The sequence below is a fragment of the Conger conger genome, chromosome 3, assembly GCF_963514075.1.
Source record: "Conger conger chromosome 3, fConCon1.1, whole genome shotgun sequence".
Lineage (NCBI taxonomy): Eukaryota > Metazoa > Chordata > Actinopteri > Anguilliformes > Congridae > Conger > Conger conger.
This window is the reverse complement of record NC_083762.1, coordinates 41735834-41756294: the sequence shown is the minus strand read 5'-3', so window position 1 is coordinate 41756294 and position 20461 is coordinate 41735834. Positions and strand designations below refer to the sequence as shown.

At 37.0% G+C, this 20461-nt stretch overlaps 1 protein-coding gene across 7 annotated transcripts in view; it reads left to right on the top strand.

Moving 5' to 3' along the window:
* The window catches only part of LOC133123817 (titin-like), a 208738-nt gene that overhangs the window by 91401 nt on the left and 96876 nt on the right, over nt 1-20461 (top strand). For 6 of the 7 annotated variants that reach the window (XM_061234427.1, XM_061234424.1, XM_061234426.1 and 3 more), the window contains 23 exons: nt 1950-2012; nt 3872-3916; nt 6100-6150; nt 6462-6860; nt 7004-7273; nt 7380-7655; nt 7770-7909; nt 8057-8183; nt 9290-9556; nt 10491-10754; nt 10843-10982; nt 11701-11827; nt 11930-12196; nt 12333-12599; nt 13051-13317; nt 13425-13564; nt 13742-13868; nt 14814-14956; nt 18264-18387; nt 18746-19012; nt 19116-19213; nt 19308-19476; nt 19723-19989. In XM_061234427.1, the coding sequence (XP_061090411.1) occupies nt 1950-2012; nt 3872-3916; nt 6100-6150; nt 6462-6860; nt 7004-7273; nt 7380-7655; nt 7770-7909; nt 8057-8183; nt 9290-9556; nt 10491-10754; nt 10843-10982; nt 11701-11827; nt 11930-12196; nt 12333-12599; nt 13051-13317; nt 13425-13564; nt 13742-13868; nt 14814-14956; nt 18264-18387; nt 18746-19012; nt 19116-19213; nt 19308-19476; nt 19723-19989 (4305 nt within the window). The remainder of the gene's footprint in view (nt 1-1949; nt 2013-3871; nt 3917-6099; nt 6151-6461; nt 6861-7003; nt 7274-7379; nt 7656-7769; nt 7910-8056; nt 8184-9289; nt 9557-10490; nt 10755-10842; nt 10983-11700; nt 11828-11929; nt 12197-12332; nt 12600-13050; nt 13318-13424; nt 13565-13741; nt 13869-14813; nt 14957-18263; nt 18388-18745; nt 19013-19115; nt 19214-19307; nt 19477-19722; nt 19990-20461) is intronic. The other variant, XM_061234423.1, reaches the window with a different exon arrangement.

The following is a 20461-nucleotide window of genomic DNA, read 5'->3' as shown; positions in this document are numbered from 1 at the left end:
GAGGGAACTTCTCCTGTTGAAGGAAATGGTGCTCTTGTGGAGTTGTCAGATAAAACTAGAGAAGAGAAGAGGCGTAAAGATATTTTGCCCAAGAAAGATAAATCTCTTCCAGGAGATGTTCCTGAAAGAAAAAGACAGGCTGATTTGCCTTTCCAAACACTAGAAGAAACTATAAGAGAGGTTACTTTGGAAAAAGAACTTCACCCTGAACAGGTCAGTGCATTCAAAACAGATGAGAAAGAAAGTCTTAAAAAGAGTGTAATTGTTCCTAATTTTGAACAAACCCCACAAAAAGAAATGACAACTGCTGTGACTCAAAGGAAAACAGAGATTTCACCTGCAGTGGAGGGAACTTCTCCTGTTGAAGGAAAAGGTGCTCTTGTGGAGTTGTCAGATAAAACTAGAGAAGAGAAGAGGCGTAAAGATATTTTGCCCAAGAAAGATAAATCTCTTCCAAGAGATGTTCCTGAAAGTAAAAGTCAGGCTGGTGTGCCTTTCCAAACACAAGAACAATCTATAACAGAAGTTTCTTTGGAAAAAGAACTTCACCCTGCAGAGGTAATTTCATTCAAAACAGAGGATAAAGATAGTCCTAAAATTAATGAAATTCCTCCGAGCTTTGAAGAAAAAGTTGTGCGTCAATGGAAAAAGGAGGCATCTGCAATGGAGAGAACTCATCATCCTGTTGATGGAACAGGTTCCCATTTGAAGTTGCCAGATAAAAAGGAGCACATATGTGAAGGTCTTTTTCCCAAAAAAGATAAATACCTTCCAAGAGATGTTCCTGAAAGAAAAATAAATGCTGGCATATCTTTCCAGAAAGAAGAGGGTTCTTTGGAAAAACATTATCCTATAATTGCCTTTCAAAATGAGGGGAGTGACATTCCTAAAATAGTATCAGTTGATCCTACATTTGAAGAAGTTACAGTAAAGAAACGAGAGGTTACTGATAAGGAACAGTCACTCAGGAAAGAATCAGAAAGTCCTTCCAAAAACCTTTTGATTGCTCTGGAAAAAGATACTGTTTCTGAGGGAGGTGTTGTTTCATATACAGAAATGGTTAATGAATGTGATGAAATTACGCAAAAGAAAGTAGAGCTTTCACCCGAAAACAAAGAAGTACCAACTAAAGCAGGTGAAGAAAAACCTCTTCAGTTAAAGAAAGGTGAAATCCCTACCAGTAAACATAGAATTCTTCAAAAAAAACAAGACATTTCATTCAAGAAAGTGCCTAGCCTAAAGAAGAGAATTCCATGTAAACTTGAAGAAACTCAAAATACAGATGAAATCTCTCTCAGGAAAGTGAGTGCCAAAGACACAGATGAAACTGCAGCTTTGAGAGGTACTATAAAAGACTACTTTTTCAATCAGTCATCACCCAATCATTCCATCTTCAGCTTTAATAATGGACTATTTAGTCTATTCACTAATATATTCTTGAGCTCAGCTGTTTACAGTATGACAATGTGGATGGCATTTTGTCATATCACACAGCCACTCAATCTTCAAGCATGCTTGTGTGTCCATTTCATGGGTCCATCACTCATCTATTTCTTGTGTGACTCCTTGCTGTTTCGGAGTCTTCTTCGGCCTTCCATTTCTTTTATGTCACATCATATTCTTGAAAGTGTCTGAACCACGCAGGCCTGCTCCAGGACTAGCTCCTGTTTCAGTCGTTGTACCGACATTGCTTCTCCAAAAGGTACAGAAAATGCAAAAGGAAAAAACATCTTGTGGAAAAAATCTTTGCCGAAAAAAAATCTTAATCTTACTTCTGTGTCATTTATGTTCTGTATCTGTTGTTGTGTTCTTAACTACATGTGTTTATATTCATTTCCTCTTATTCAATGCACCTGAGTTGGTTACTTGGATTTGTTTGATCGGCTTGAGTCTTTAACAGGTATATTTTTATTCCCATAATGACTTCCCTTTCATTAAACTGCCCACAGCAGAAAAGAAGCCCTCTCCAGGAGCACCAGAACCAGGTGCTGAGGAATTCTACCCCACAAAAGGTACAACATTTGATTGCTTGTTTTTTCTGTTTTCTATTAATCTCTTTGCTTTTCATGTTGCAAAGCTTGCTTTAAAGTTTAGTCTCCGCTGAGGAGAAATTATTTTGAATGTTTTGTATCTAAAGTAAATTTTAACTGTCCTTTCAAAGCAATAAGGAAAGATACAAAGATTCCAGAAAAACCAAAACCAGCAGTCCAAAAGCAAGAACCGGCAAAGGCCCTACCAGGTATTCATCATACCTAGAATTCTGGTGTTCAGTCTATATATTTTCCATTAAAATAAAATTATAGAAATACAAATTCATTAAAAGAAATGTGATCTCTAAGCTTACTCTCAACTTCATATCAATGAATATATGAATTAATAATCGTACAGATAAAAAATAATTATTTAAGCCTCGCTAGAGGTGTGTTTCCTTTGTTTATTTCTCTTTAATTCTCTTTTTTGAATATATTTTTTTATTTACTAATCAGTTGTTTACATCAAAACAGCCCATTAGCATGTATGGGTTTTCTAACTTCTTGAGCTTAATAAAAGAAAAACATTTCTTTGAAGTTCGAGAGGAAGCAAAGAAGGCTGAGGAGCAAGCTATTACTGCCAGCACCAAAACTGAAGAAGAAAAAAATAAAACTGAAAGAGGTACTGAAGTCCACTGGATGAACAAAAGTAACTCTTTATTCCTCTGGGAACATCATAACCTCAGAATTATAAGGTTCTAACTTACATATGTCATATGTTGCTTATAGCGTGCAAAATATATGTGTAATGTTTTACTCAAAAATACTGTTTAAAATTTTAAAAGGTTTAAAAGGTTGTATCTTCGTGGAGCCCTTTCACTTTGGTATCTGTGAAGCTCACTATCTGAAAACCACTCTGTATGCAGATGGAACCTTATAATTCCAAGTCACAACATATCTTGAGAGATTTCATCCTCATTTCTAGAGTATGTTATATCTTTCACATTATCGATTTCATCATCAAAGTAATTTGTCTTTCTCGCAAGTTGAGTTAGTCTCTGCAACATAAGAGCAAAAGACTGACACCAAAAAAGAGGAAGTGTTTCTGATATTACAACCCTCTAAAAGTCTAATGTTAGGGTACTTAAAAGTCATGTCCCCCTATGGGATCCTTCTTCATCTGAAATTGGAACATATTAATTGCATGTTCAAATCTTCTGCATGTCCACAGGTAAATCCTTAATATGTACAGTATTTCATTATCTTAAAATCAGTATTTACAGAATGCAATATTTTCAGCAATCCCAACTGTATGGAAAAGCAAGCTTTTTATGTGCATTTAATATTCTGTCCTGTCTTTTAAATGCTCAGACTTTGCTATGTTTTGCTCCAGCACTTCTAAAGTTAATATTTTGTATGTATAGTGGAAGCCCTTGGGTTTCTTGGTACGTAGTAGAATGTCAAGAACAATGTCAAGAGAAAATGAATGGAAGAAAAGGTTTGTACATGTTTCAACAGTGAAATATTTGTGCAGAAAAATTAGCCAAAAGATAAATAGTGGCCAGTCTTTGAGAATCTACTTAAAAGCTATACTATGCTAGACTAAGAATGAGGGATGAGGAACATTCCTGAGGTGGGTTCTTCTGCTTTAAATGCTAAAGTTTCCTTGCTTTAAATGTTGCAAACTTGAATAAGTGCCTAAATAGGCATTTTCATTTGAAATAGCCTTTTCTCAATAGTTTGTGCATTTATTTTTCTTTGGTCAATTGGCTGTATATTTCATACATGCCTGATTTCAGTCAGGGCAGATCATTTCTGTCATAATGTTAATCATTTGATAATATAGATGTAGTGTTTCTTTTGAACTAATGAGTCTTATTTTAATTTCTGGATTAAACTAGATGGAGTTGAGGGTCCCGTAACAGCACCTGGGCTTGCCAAGAAAGGTATGAAGGATGTCTGATCCACTGTAATGCATATACATGTATCTTTATATATTTTTTTTAAAGAAGAAAATGTTATACATTTTCCAACAAATATTGTCTATTGTGTTGCTTAAAATGTGTCTGAGTACAATCTAGTTTGTTTGTCTATTGCGTCAGGTATTTAAGTCTATGTTTGTGGAAAAGAATGGAGGAGTGAATGTCTATGGATTTGTGTGTTGTGTTCTCAACTCTTTTTAGTGTCTCTGAATTTTAAGTGTATTAAATAAAACTTTCATTGCCTCAGAAAAACCAAGTGCAACTCCAGCCTCTCTTAAACAAAAAGGTAAAATGCCTGTTGTGGAAGAAGGGAAATTTGAGATTCCATCCTTGAAGAAAATGACCAGAATATCAAAGGAAAGGGATGAGGAACAGGAGACTGTTACACTAAAAAAGATACCAAAGGTATCTCCTCAAGAAGAAATACCTGAAACAAAAGAATTGATTTTTGGTGAAGCTAAAACAGAGTTCTTAGTAACCAAAAGTTATGAAGTTGAGGAGGAAAAATTTAAAAGGGCCAAAAAAGAAGTAATGAAACAGAAAGCTGAAGATAAAATAGCTGTTGAGCAGGTACCATTCAAAAAGCCAAAGGACATTCCTGAAAAGGATACTATTGTGGAACAAAAGATTGCTCCAAAGAAAATCCACACTGATGAAAAAGAATTAGAAATGGTCGGTTTAAAGAAAACTCCAAAGGTTAAGGAACAGGAAGCACCCAAAGAACCTACATTGGCTCAGAAAAAAGTGTCAAAACTTAAACCTGAGGAGAAAGACCAAGAAACTGTGAAATTGAAACCATTTGAAAGAACTGCCAAACCAGGGGCTGTAGAATCAGAAAAAGAGATAAAACCAGACGAAACCAAGAGGGAACCCTTTACATTCAAGAGAACTGAGAAACAGCAGAAAGATGAAGCAATAAAAGAACCTGTTCCTGCTGGAAAAAGAGCAGAAAGAATTCCCACAGATGAGAAAGAAAAAGAAGTGATCTTAAAGCCATTTGATAAAGCCCCTAAAGATGAAAAAGCCAAGGAACCTGGGAAACCTTTGACAAAAGTCAAAAGTATTCCAACACAGGATCAGGAAAGGGAAAAAGTGGAATTGAAGCCATTTACAAAGGTGGAACCTGAGAAGATCAAGAAGAAAGATTCACCCCGTGAACAAAAAGAAAAGCCAGCTCTGCCTCAGCCAGTCCCAGTGAAGAAAACAATAGAAAGTCCAAAGCTGGAAGACAAGCCAGTGCCACTTCAGAAGGTAAGACGTTCACCAAAAGAGCCTGGAGAAACAGACAAAGAAATATCTCTGAAACCTGTGGAACTCACTAAAAAAACCATGGAGCCAAAAAAGACTCCTTCCCCAAAAGCAGTTTCTCCAAAAGATTCCATAGAATCTGTTAAATTGAAAAGGGTTCCAAAGAAAGTAACGCCACCAGAAGAAACGGCTCCACAAGAGGGCCGCCTGAAAATTGGGAAAGGAAAGGTTCCAGTAATAAAGGAACTATCTCCTGGATCTGTGCAACTACGGAAAGTTCCAACACAGCTGGAGGAGGAAGTCTTTGAGGAAAAACCTGAGGTAGAGGAGGAGGAAGATGGGGAAACTTGGGGGTGGGAACTGGCTCCTCGTGAAAAATATGGTTCACCGGAGGACTGGGAAGATACAGCCTCCGAGGAGGGGGCACTTGAGACGCCAGGATTGAGGGGTGACAGACGAGGTGAGAGAGAGGCTTCCCATCATCACCATTGACCTCCTGTCCAGTGCTTCGGAAAAACATCATGTTTTACCCCAAATAATCCATCACCATCATGTCCATTTTTAATCTTCTTTCAAACCCAACATTTGTCTGTCCTCATCTGTGTTTCCCGTGTTGCACGTGTACTGTTTTTATGTTGTCAGTCAAATGTATTTTTCTCTCCATAAAGCTGTGTTTGTTTCACTGTTATGTTGTAATGGTAAGTCTAATCGACCATTCCATTAACTGTGCATGGTATGCGTTTTTCCATCATTTTGTATAATTTGTCCCTCTATGTGTGTCCATATGTTTTACCAAATTACCTGTTTGGGAGTTTGTTAAACTTAATGATTTTAATGATGAATTTAGCATGTAATTCATTATTATGTTTCGGGATAGTCATTTTGTTCTTTTAACATAGATGGAAAACCCAAAGAAGAACTAGGCCCAGGAAGAGGTAGAGGCTTAAAACGTAAGTACAACACACTTTGTATAATTTCTTGTTGATTTCTTGTTTGCACTGTTGTTCTTTTGCTGTCTTGCAAAATGAAAATTAAATTAGAGAAATCTCTTTCCAGTAATTTGATAATCTCTTTAAATCTTTCCAAAAATACTATTGGTAAAAAGTGCATTTAATGAATCTATTATGATGTGGATTTCCCCTACCTTGTAGAAGAAAATCCAGTTGAAAATTTTGCCTGCCCATAAACCTGAACTGTACTTGCCAGAGTATGTGCTGACAGTGTCCTGAAAATGAGTAATATGTTCAAATTTACATTTCAGCAAAACAAACCCCCTCCCCCGGTGATGGTGACAAGAGGAAAGGTCTGAAGCCTGGTGCAGGAGGTGAAAAACCCCCAGCGGATTCACCATTTGGATTCCAGCTCAAGGCTGTGCCACTGAAGTTTGTGAAAGAGATAAAAGACATTGTGTTACTGGAAGCTGAGTCAATTGGCTCCTCGGCTGTTTTTGAGTGTCAGATCTCGCCCTCTACTGCTATCACCTCATGGATGAAGGATGACTGCAACTTGAGGGAGAGCCCCAAACACAAATTTACTTCAGATGGCAAGGATCGTAAACTGGCAATTATTGATGTCCAGCTCTCTGACACTGGCGAATACACATGTGTTGCCAAGCTTGGCAATAAAGAAAAGACATCCAAAGCCAAACTTATCGTTGAAGGTATTTTTATTGTATGCATAATCTGATGTAGAATGCCTGCAAAGAATAATTGTCTTAATAATTAAGCACTTGACAAAGCATTTTAACATTCAGTGAATGTTTTGAAAATTGTTCCTCACAGTATAAACTGATTTATTTTGTAGAACTGCCTGTCAGATTCACAAAAACCCTGGAAGATGAGATAACGGTAATCAAGGGACAACCTATGTACTTGACCTGTGAGTTGAGCAAAGACAAAGATGTTGTCTGGAAGAAAGATGGTAAGCCTCTCAAGACAGTCGCAGGCAAGGTGGCTATCAACATCATTGGACTTCAGCGTGCTGTTACAATCCAGGATGCTGGGGATGATGATGCTGGTGTTTACACATGTGTGTGTGAAAACATCAAGACTGAAGGAGCTGTCAAAGTCATTGGTATTTTCCTAGAAATTTCTCTGTTTATATCATCAGTAATTAATCTGGGTTTAGTCGTTATCTGCATGTTCCGTATATGTTTCTCAAACTATTATTTGATTTGCAGAAGTCATTAGAGATTGGTTGGTGAAACCATTAAGGGACCAGCATGTGAAACCCAAGGCCACTGCCACTTTCAAGTGTGAGCTGTTTAAGGACACTCCAAACTGGAAATGGTTTAAAGGAGATGAGGAGATTCCTAGAGACCCCACCAATAAGACTGAAGTAAAGAAGGATGGGAAGGATCTCACTCTGGCCATTAAAAATTGTACCCCTGATGATGTTGGGGAATATTCCTTGGAGGTTGAAGGCCGCAGATACCCAGCAAAGCTAACTCTTGGAGGTCAGTGGCAAATCACAGGAAAGGGTTGATTTTACAATCATGTGAGATATAACATTTTAACTTATTTGATTCTCAAACCTTGCTCATGAAAGTGTATTTCTGTTATTGTTACAGAACGTGAAGCAGAGATCTTGAAGCCCCTCGCCAGCGTGGAAGTCTATGAGAAACAGAGTGCCAACTTTGATACAGAAATTTCTGAAGATGATGTTCCTGGAGAATGGAAACTTAAAGGGCAGATTTTGACTAGATCTCCAGTAAGAACTTCATTTATAACCTTAATATACTTATTTCTCCAAAATGAGATTTTCATAATTATATGAGTATGTCCATAAATGCATGCATGATTTTTTAAATGTGTGAAGCTAATTGTTTTTGCTTCTTTGTATTACTCTTTATTTTAGACCTGTGATATAAAAGCAGAGGGCAAGAAGCGCTTCCTTACTCTGAAGAATCTCCAAGTTGACCAGTCTGGTGAAGTTTCTTACCAAGCATTAAATGCAGTCACAACTGCACTTCTCACTGTCAAAGGTAAGCAAATTAGAAAATTTAGGGGCTCTACATCTCAAGGCACCTGGCACAGGTGGGAAATAATATGCGCAGGGCATATTGCCAATCTCTGCAAAAGAAGACAAGGTTTCTCCAAAGACATTCTTTGGACTGAAACTTTTTTCAAGCAAATCTGATAAATAAGACAAATTTGTTTCAATTTTCTTCAATCTGAATTTTCAATGAAACGTTGCCTAAACATTTATTATGGACCGGTTTTCCATTAAACATGCAGTTAATTAGCTCAACTCTAGAAAGGCTATAGCCGACACCATTGGACATTAGGACTTTATATTGTAGTAAATTACGCCAACATTGTAAATGCAATACACTCCACCTTCCACTCCTTTCCTAGAAGAGTAAAGAAATACAGTCAGTTTGTTACAAAATATTCTGTCAAACTGTTTATAAAAGCAGTATAATTCCATATTCCATATTTTTGGCCAATAGTGTAGCTATGATTTTAATTACAGTCAATTAAAAACATAAAAGATTGTTGTGTTAATTGAAATGAGAATATTTCAGGTTTGTGTAAGAAAAATAATGAATAGTACATACAATTGGTAAAATATTTTAAGTGCTACCAGTCATTATATGCTCATATACAGCTTTACACCTCAAAACATCCTAAATAAATTACATGCAAATTGGGGTTCTTCAAACTTTATAAGTTATGATGCCTATGCACAATCCATCATTGTACTGATTGCATATTTAAGTGACCTTATACTGAATATGCATTTGGAGAAGTAGCCAGACATTTAAGAAAGCATTTAATTAATCTATTATGAATCTATTGTATAGCCTACAATACCCCAGGGACCACAATGTAAGAACAGCCATAAACAATTAAAATATACATACAGACAATACAGGCATTAAAAAACATGGAGAATTGTAATACAAGTAAAAGCTGCTTATGCACTGCTCCATCTTGACTGGCATGCCCCCACTTTTGCCCCACTCGCAATGCACCGGCAAAATAAAATAAAAAGAGGAAAATAGAGCCTGAAATGTTTGTGTATTTTCAATCATGTTGAATAAAACTACAAAAAAGTATAATTCAATTTTGTATCCTTTCCTTGCAGAAATTGAAATGGACTTCATTGTCCCATTAAAGGATGTGACAGTGCTTGAAAAGAAGCAGGCTAAGTTTGAGTGCACTATCACAAGAGACGTACCCAAAGTTATATGGACAAAGGGATCAGAAATTATTACATCTGGCAAGAAGTATGAGACGATTGATGATGGGAAGAAACATATGTTGATCATCAATAATTGTGACTTTGATGACGAAGGACATTATGCTATTGAAGCCTTGGGCAAAAAGTCAATAGCCAAACTTACAGTGCAAGGTAAGTGTTTTTTTGGTAGGCCAATCTGTGGTAAATACAGCTACAAAGAAGAACATAGACAAATGTATTGCTTAATATTGTGCCAAATGTACATTAATTAATAATTAATAATAATGAATAATGCAGTGCAATTTCCTAGTGGTACGTGTACCGTAAATATATGTCTCACTATTCATCATTATGTACTCTTGGAGTTTTAGAAAGAACACATAATAATTACAATTATTGATGTTCTCCATAATTCCGTCAACAAACTTCAATAATTAAATTTGATGAAGTATGTTTTGTGAATAAATATGGTTTGGTATTGTGTGAAACATTACACATCCCATCCCCCCAATTTCGACACAATTCCATCTTCCATCTTCCATCTTCCATCTCCATCTCAAGAACCCCAAATGGGGCTCTAGTTCCACGTAACTAAATCTCTTGAACATTGAACTAATATTATAGGTATCAGGCTCAGCTTCATCACACCTTTAACGGACCAAACTGTGAAGGAAGGTAAAACGGCTCAGTTTGAGGTTGAGCTTTCTCATGAAAATGTACCAGTGACATGGTACAGAAATGAAACAAAAATTCATCCCAGCCGAACTGTAATTTCTCATGTTGATGGAAAGAAACACACATTAGAAATCCATGAAGTCACTCTAGATGACACCTGCCAAATTAAGGCAGAGGCTAAAGGAAAATCTTCAGTTGCTAAGCTGATGGTGATAGGTAACTTCTGTTCCATCTGTTTCTGTTTCTTTTTTTCCTCTTTTGATGTTAGATCTTGCTGTGGTAGATTCTACTTAATATAGATTGCATGATATTAATGTAGTTTTTTATTTGTGTGCTGTGTCACATAGAAACCAGGATAAAAGTCTGTATGTATCTTATGGAAATCTATTTTCTTCATACATTTTGGTGACTTATGACTTTCCTATTTCAGAGGGAGATGCATACTTCACAGTTAAGTTACAAGACTATACTGCAACTGAGAAAGATGATGTCATCCTGGATTGTGAGTTGAGCAGGGAAGTGCCAGTGAAATGGTACCATAATGACAATGAAATCAAGGCTTCTAAGATGGTCACCATGAAGGCTGAAGGCAAACGTAGAATCCTGACTATTAAGAGAGTGGCAGACAAAGATAAGGGTCTTTACATGTGCGACTGTGGAACAGACAAGACAATGGCTAATATTGCAATTGAGGGTAAGTGCTTAAAGCTTATATAATGTAAAATGCAAAGGAAAATGTTTTTGTTGTCTTTAAACTGACTGCCTCAACTTTTCACTTTCAGCTCGGGATATCAAGGTGGTCCGCCCCATGTATGGTGTGGAGCTCTTTGATGGAGAGACGGCTCGTTTTGAGGTGGAAATCTCTGAGCCTGATGTCCATGGCCAATGGAAACTGAAGGGAGAAGTCCTGACACCTTCTTCTGTACGGTTTGAACTTTTAAATAATAGAATATAATAGAATAGAAAACATGTAAAACTAATAAACATTATCATCATCATTGTGCGTGCATCATTGTGGTGTGCTTTTAAAGTTAATTAAGGCCTGAAAATATATTTTTGTTTTCTTGTGATGGAGATTCCACTCCAGTCATAAACTGAGGGTTGTATTTTAGTATACTACCAAAACTGTCTACACGTGTTGCTCAGCACTGCACCACAAACTCCAACTCCAGAAGAGATTGTGATAAATACAGTAATTAAGCAGACTGGATATTCATGAATTCATAACCTTTTCATGAATTAATGGGTTTTTCAAATTGTATATGTCTTTATATTGATATAATTTGCATACATGTTATATAAATAACATGTATGCAATATTTAACAGCCATTACTTAACTTGTTTGCCCTCCATATAAAGTATAAATAAACTATTTTCATCAAAAACTCCTTAACAACACACCTCTCTGTGTGTGTTTGTGATACTTTTTTCCACCTATGTGTATATACATTACCAGAAAATGTAAGAGTTCTGTGTTGCACATGAGATATTATTGAAAGTTTATGTTTCAAGTTTGGAGGGGTGATCTTTTCAGTATCCTGCATGTATTTTATTCATGTGATTTTTACTTGATTTCATGTTATATACTGTACTTAACATATGCATACAATGTAAACATTTTATTTATTATGATTTACAGGACATTGAAATTGTTGAAGATGGTCCGAAGCATGTCTTGACTTTATACAACTGCAAGATCCCCCAGTCAGGAGAAGTGGTATTCCAGGCTGCAAATGCCAAATGTGCTGCCAATCTAAAAGTGAAAGGTAGAGTATTCATTCAAGAGCCATACAAATATTTTTTCGCAGTGGAGCAATTACACTTATGTTATTGCAAATGTATAAACATTTTGTCTTTCTGAATTTCAGAGCTCCCACTCACCTTCATAACCCCTCTGTCCGATGTGAAAGTATATGAGAAGGATGAGGCGAGATTTGAGTGTGAAGTGTCTCGGGAAGCCAAGTCCTTCCGCTGGCTTAAAGGAACTCAGGAGGTGAAAGCTGATGAGAAGTTTGAAATTATCCATGAGGGAAAGAGGCATATCTTGGTGGTGAAATCTGCTGCATATGAAGATGAAGCAAAGTATATGTTTGAGGCTGAGGATAAGAGAACCACTGGCAAACTGATTATTCAAGGTAATATGAAGCAGTTTTTTATATTTTAATACTTGAGGTTCACCTGCCCCTGCCTGTCTGAAAATAAGCTGTAGTAAAATCTGAATTGCATAAGTGTATCGTCCTTTATTTTATATGTTCATTTTTCACCTCTTAGGAATTCGCCTTGAGTTTGTCAAGCCCATCAGAGATGTTACAGTCAAAGAGCGTGAGACTGCAGAGTTCAGTGTTGAACTGTCTCATGAGAAGGTTCCAGTCACCTGGTACAAAAATGATGTGCGTCTGCACCCGAGCAAAGTAGTGCACATGTCGGAAGATGGCAAGATCCACACCCTGGCCTTCAAAGAGGTGTCCATTGATGACACTTCACTGATTAAGGCAGAGGCGATGGGAAAAAGCACTGAGGCTATGCTTACTGTCCTTGGTAAGTAATGATTTACCTTGTTTTCTGGGTGTGTCATTACTTTTGCATACTGAGCACACAGTTACATACCTGTATATGAAGTACATCATACATGTTTAAACTGAATATTTTCTAAGGAAACAGAATAAATTGAATTTGTGAAAAAACTAGGCAAGTAAAATGAATAAATTATGATTTTAAGTGAAATAACAAGCACTAGTGTCATGGTTGAAACATAACAATGATTCATATCTAAATTTGATAGTTGATTTAGTTGGAATATTCAGAACCCACCTTGCATGCACGATGGTTTACGGTTGCAAGACCATGGTCTAGGAACCTTCTTCAACCAATCTGTATGAATGTGCATACATAAATGAGCTAAAGTATTTCAGCTTTACATCAGAGGAAAACATGCTTCTAGATCACTCCTCAATCATGCAGCTGACCAGATTTTCTTTGTGCTTCACAGAGGGAGAGCCATACTTTGTCACCAAATTGCAGGATTACACTGCTGTTGAGAAGGATGAAGTGATGCTAGTATGTGAGTTAAGCAAGCCTGCAGCAGAAGTGAAATGGTTCAAAGATGGCAAGGAGATCACACCCTCTAAGAACGTCTTGATGAAAGCAGATGGCAAGAAGCGTATACTGATTGTGAAGAAGGCAGAAAAGGGCAACATTGGGGAATACACCTGTGACTGTGGCTCTGACAAGACCACTGCTAAACTAAACATTGAGGGTTTGTATCCTAATTCTAATCTCTTATCTAAATTGGGGATGTACAGAAAAAAGAGTACATTTATATAAATCTTCACCTTTGTGTTTGTTTGTGTGCTCTACCTACAGAGCGTGATATCAAGATCATCCGCCCTCTGTACAGTGTGGAGGTGACAGAAACAGAAACTGCTCGCTTTGAGACTGAGATCTCAGAGGAAGATGTCCACGGCCACTGGAAACTCAAAGGAGAAGCCCTTCACCAGTCTCCTGTATGGGATTTTCTGAATTGATGTATTTGTTAACATTAGCGACTGATTATCCTTACGTGGTTTACATAAGATTGCCATTCATGATGTTACTTTGTAAATAAGTTGTTGGTGATGAAAGTCAATGTTGCATGTTGTAAAAACTTTGTTTTCTTTCTTCTCTATCTTTTACTCTTCAAGGACTGTGAAATAAAGGAAGAAGGAACCAAGCACTTTCTCATCCTGTACAATGTGCGAATGGACCAGGCTGGTCCTGTAGATTTCCAGGCTGCTAATGCTAAATCCAGTGCTCATCTTAGAGTTAAAGGTGAGACGGTTACAACACAGACACACACAATCACAACATATCATGTATGCGGTATAGTTTTAACAAGACTCTTAACCTTAATATGTAACTCCGACTTTATAAAATGAATGATGTTATTGTAATTGTTTATGTAGCAACCAGCCAAACAACAGGCTTTATAGGAGTGACAACAGTTTTCATGAACCTAATGTAATTATCCAGTCAGCTTGTTTTGTTTGATAAACATCCTTAATAGTCCAATTGCTTGACTGAAAAACAAACTAATGTGTATTTCATGGCAGTGAAATGGCAAACACATCTATGACAAAATGTTTTGTCATTGAATGGTGTCAACTGTAGTATGATTTTAAGTGGGTGCTTAAGGAGGATGGGAGATATGTACATACGCATGTTATGACATGTAACTACCTAGATACACACTTCATATCCAAAAGTCATTGTTCAGAGGTTTTACCACACATGCAAAACTTAGTTGTGAAATACAAACTGTTACATTGATGTTGGCTTTCATAATAGTTGGGTAACTTGTACCTTGATAGTTTTCTTTCCTTGGAAAATTCTGGCAGCTTGATTGACAGCAACAGTTGGCAAGCATAGTAGATTGGCGGGGGTTGGCCAATGGCCAATCAGGAGCCACAGCTATTTTAGAAGCTGCATTCCTTATCTAGAGTAGGTGGCAAGTGATTGGCAGAGCAACAACATCCCTCTCTTCAAAGTTTTCTGCTGACCATATACATCTTGAAGAAACTGCAAATATGCAAATGAAGGAGGCCCCCCCAGTGTTATCCTGAGTCAGAATCCCCAGCTGTCCTGGAGAATGACCAGCTCCATAGCAGTGGCCTGCATCTCATGGGGACAGTGAACATGAGGATTTGCATCTGAAAAAGTACTGTTTTCTCTTGGGACTTGGGGAATAACTAACAATGTATTCTCCTCAATCCAAAGCACGCGTGATCGGCCTAATGCGGCCACTCAGGGATGTTACAGTTACCGCTGGGGAGACCGCCACCTTTGAATGCGAACTTTCCTATGAAGGGATTAAAGTGGAATGGTTCCTTGGGGGCACAAAGCTGGAGCCAAGTGACAGAGTAAGTTTTTTAAATTTTTATTTCCATCATTACAGCAACAATAAAGACGGTTGAAGTAAATTAATGAACTAATAAGAACCTTTGAACAATATAAACTGCTTGCAATATAAGCTGCCAATGCTAATTGTTGGTTTGTTCAGTTAACTCAACACCATTGATAATGGGCCTACTTAAATGGTGAATTATTCAAATATAAATCACGTAACACTGATATTCCCCGATATTGTAAGTCGCTGTGGATATGAGCCTTTCCTAAGTGATTATAATGTAGTGCTTGAAAAAGTTGTTTCTTACATATTAGCACCTCATTTCATAACCAGGTTTTACATTTTGTAATTTAGATTTATGTGATAACAACGAATCTCCCGTGCTATTTATTCCATTTACACAACATTACTATAATCACACTTTGACAGCTCATTATTAATTTTCTTTCATATTATTCTTTCAATTCTATCAAATAATTATAGTTATAATATTCTTTGATTCCTGCATGCCAATTTCACCTAGATAGTTATAGGCTTACAGGGAGTTATAGCATATAAGGACACAGGGAAAATTCCATTTGAGCACTTGATCTGCTTTTTGCGATAACACAGGGGGCTGTTCTGCCCTGCAAGCGTTCCTCTGGTTATTTTTAACTGCTTCAAGTGTTTTTGTCCAAGAGCAAAGACAAGCAGAGCTATTTTAATTCAAATAGCATATTAACAAATAGAAAATTTCCGTACTCATACTTGTCAATAATGTATTTTTGTAAGCTTGGCCTGCTCTATTTTGTGAAGTTTAATGTTTATTTATTATATAAATTTTAATTACAAATAGTCTTTTTGGGGCCTTTGTAGGGGATGTATTGTAATCTTAAGTAACTACAAAAAGTAATTTTATTGCAATTACTGTTCATCGTTCATGTTGAGAGTTTTACCAGGGAGGAGGTTACTAATAGGCTGGAAGGCATACTCAATACTCAGAACGTCTTTGGGAATATTAAGATAGGGGATAAAGAAATACGAGATAAATTACATAAACTAAAGTCAAATAAAGTGTCAGGCCCCAATGGCTTATTTCCAAGGGTACTCAAAGGCTTAAGTGAGAATTTTTAAACCATTGGCCTATTTTTAGACGGTCTTTAGAAACTGGAGAAATATCGGATGACTGGAAACAAGGTAATATAATACCAATATATAAGAAAGGGGACCGTACTGATCTAGGAAACAACAGGCCTGTCAGTCTAACTTGCATCACATGTAAAATACCAGAATTTATCATTAGGGACAAACTGGAATTATTTCTTGAAAATAATAACATATTAAGGGATAGCCAGCATGGTTTTCATAAGGGTAGGCCATGCCTGACAAACCTTTTGGCAGGAAGCTACCAAGTCTTTTGATGTTAGCAGGGCGTGTGATATTGTATATTTCGATTTTCAAAAAGCATTTGATAAGATGCTGCATGACAAACTCATTATCAAAATTCAAAATTACTGGAGCCATTTCAGAGTGGGTTCGGAACTGGCTGCGGGATAGAACACAGTAGGAGGGACTTTATCTGAGCAGGGTATTTTGGGAAGTGGAGTCCCACAGGTTCCAGTGCTGGGTCCACTGCTCTTCCTCATTACATTAAATGTCATTTGGCTGACGCTTTTTTCCAAAGCGACTCACAGTTGATTAGACTAAACAGGAGACAATCCTCCCCTGGAGCAATGTAGGGTTAAGGGCCTTGCTCAAAGGACCAATGGCTGTGCGGATCTTATTGTGGATCTTACCGGGGATCAAACCACCAACCTTGCGGGTCCCAGTCATGTACTTTAACATTTATATAAATGACCTTGACAGAGGCATTGAAAGTACTTTAGTTAAATTTGCAGATGATACCAAACTAGGAGGTTTAGCTAAAAGTTTGGAATCGACTAAAGAAATCCAGGAGGATTTAAACAGAATCCAGAAGTGGGGGAAAATTGAGGAATGTGAGGAATAAAAACATATGGCAGGATTACTTTTTTGTAAGGGTGGTACAAGATTGGAAAGTGCTCAAGTTGAAAAAGACTTGGGGGTAATATTTGACCAAAGCCTTTCAGGTTCTAGTGAAAAAAAGGCTGGATGCTAGGATACATAGCCAAGAGTTTTGCGTATAAGTCTGAGGAAGCTATACTAACCTTATAGAATATTCTTGTTAGACCACACTTGGAGTACTGTGTGCAGTTCTGGGGACCACATTATAAGAAAGATAGATGCTGGAAAAGGTTCAGAGAGGGGCAACCAGATTGTTTCCATGTATAAAAGATTAGAGGATAGTAGTAAAATGCTTAATCTCTTTAATCTTAGTAAAAGGATATTTAGAGGGGATTTGATCGAGGCTTTTAAATTCATTAAAGGGATTAACAAAGTGAACTGTAGGCGGTTAGCAAATTGAGAGGGCACAAATGGAAATTGGCAAAGGAGAAATTCAGACAGTTGGAAGTATTTTTTCAAACACCGAGTGGTCACTGTGTGGAATAGCTTGCCAGGACATGTAGTGGACACATAAACACTGGGGCTTTTCAAGACCAGGCTTGATACGGTGGAAGTTATTATTTAGCTTTTAGACAAACGTAAGCAGTAGGTACACTTAGGGGTAGGAAAAGGCAAGCATTGCTGGGCTGAGTGGCCTGTTCTCACCATTACATTATATGATATGTTATATGATATTTATACATTTCATTTCACATATGAGATTTCTGCACTCCATATAGAAGTATAAACATGTACGCATACACACACGCACGCACACACATGTACACATATTTGGATACAGTGGACAGATAATAGTGTATCCTGTGGAATTCTAAGGTCTTTGTATGGACATTATAAGTTTCCACAATGTCCTGCTTACAATAAAAGTAAAATATACAATTCCATGTCCAATGTAACAATACTTGACTAACCGGATGGTTTTAGTATTTATGCTTTTTTTTCCATTGAAAACATTATGATGGCAAGAACTTGCTTTTATCACTTCAGCTAGCTATTTTTTCATGGTGCTGCAGTGGCAAGTATTGTTTTGCAAATATTATATTAATTAAACAATAATTGTTTAATTAATGACATTTGGCAGAGTTAGATAATAGAGCTCTATGGATTTGATTTAAAGTTCCATTTATTTTCTATAAATTGCCAACATTCTAAACTGCTCTAATATCTATGGTGCTTATATGTCATATTGTATGTTGCACTGAATACCTGTGTTTTGTCATGTACATCAATAAGCATGCAGTGGTTGATACACATACAAAATTCTCCTGTTGCTTTAACCATCCATTTTATTTGCACAGGTTGTCACTCGTGCAGAAGGCAGAGTTCACACACTGACTCTGAGAGATGTGAAAATGTCAGAGGCAGGAGAAGTCAAACTGACAGCCAAAGACTTCATCACTCAGGCTAAGCTCTTCGTGAATGGTAAAGGCCATTTACTTTGTTATCAGTCATCAGTTTGATGCTAATTTAGTTTCACAATTTACAAAACAACTTAACCAAAAATGGAACTGCATTTAAAACAAATTCAAAGTTGATGTTATTCTAGATATACTTAAAAATATTTCTACTATAATCAGTGATATTATTATGATCATTGGATACCAGTCTGGGTGAAATTAATATGGGGAAGACATTTCTATAATATGGTGGAATGTCAAGGTTGGCACCCGCCAATCTATTATTGTTCTTAGAATAGAATGTTCTTTCTATTCTAAGTATAATACATACAGTATAAGCAGTCTTATGTAATACTAAATATTTCTTTGGTCTGACTGTATAGAGCCACCAGTTGAGTTCACCAAACCTCTGGAGGATCAGACTGTTGAGGAGGAGGCCACTGCTGTTATGGAGTGTGAAGTCTCCAGGGAAAATGCTGAAGTTACGTGGCATAGAGATGGACAGGACATCCGTAAAACTAAGAAGTACGACATGGTTGCTGATGGCCGAAAGAGAAGGCTCATTATCCATGACTGTACACTTGATGATTCGAGGATGTACACCTGTGCTGCAAAAGATTTCAAAACTTCTGCCTTCCTCACTGTTGAGCGTAAGTTGAGATACATCCATGTCAATAAATAATATCATTGACTTGACCATACTGACGCTGAAATGTTTCAAAGAATACTAAAAATCTGTGCTTGCATTGGCAGCTCCACATGTTGAGTTCACAAAGCCACTCCATGATGTTGAGGTTAAAGAGAAAGAATCAGCCAAATTTGAATGTGAAGTTTCTCGTGAAAATGCAAAGGTATGTAACCAGACATGGGACAAAAACAGATGCAATGTATTTATATCCCTGTGTATAATACACCCACAAAATGTTTTTTAATTGATTCAAACAGGTACGCTGGTTCAAAGATGGCAGTGAAATCAGAAAGAGCAAGAAGTATGAAATTATCGCTAAGGGTGTCCAACATATTCTTATAATCCACAAGTCAGTCTTTGATGATGAGGCAGAATATGAATGTGATGCAAGGACCTCCAAATCCTCTGGCATGCTTACTGTCATTGGTGAGTTCAGTTATTACTACCCACTTTTCCCAAACAGCATACAGTATACAACAGTACTAACAATAGAACAACATAAAAAAATATGAAATTCAAAATTGTACACTGATACATTTATGGAATAAGTAGAATATGAATCAACAAAGGAGTTACTTTTTAGATATACATTTCATATATACAGGTATTTGGCATATATATGAATATAAACAGCACTCTAAAAGAACTGATTATAATGCATTTTCTTTACAGAGGAAGAGGCTATATTTACAAAGAACCTGTCTGATGTTGAGGGTACTGAAACTGACAGCATTAAGATGATCTGCGAGGTGTCAAAACCCAGTGCAGATGTGATGTGGTACAAAGGTGACCAGGAGCTGCCTGAGGGTGGCAGATATGAACAACGTGTGGATGGCAAAAAGAGAATACTTATCATCCAGGACCTACGTATGGATGACAAAGGAGAGTATAACTGCCGACTGCCCAGATCAAGAACATCAGCAACACTGAGGATTAATGGTAGGTCATTATTAAATGTATTGATCAGAGAGGCTTTGTCCTAAAATGGTGGTTCTCAAACTTGTTCTTGGGGTATCTCTATGTTTGCTGGTTTCTGTTCCAACCACAATTGCAATTCCATAATTGGCTGTAAATTTTTCTTGATTTGAAGCTTATCATGTTCTCAGAGATTATTTGCCCTCTAAAGCCACATCATATAATAAATAGCTACATATGCCATGAAGAATAATAGTCCCATATTCACACGGTATTTGTCTCTGATTCAGCCTCACTTAACTCTTGTGGCATCACTAAACACTTGGTCAGTTTCCACTAATAACTGTAATGATGATTAGATACACATTTTTCAGAAAAGTTGTTTTTTTAGTGACAATGACAGTTCTTTCTGTGAAGTGATATGAAAATAGTTATCAGTAAAAGTGGTCCATTACTCATAGCAGGGTATTCTAGCACAATATACAATATAGTGTAA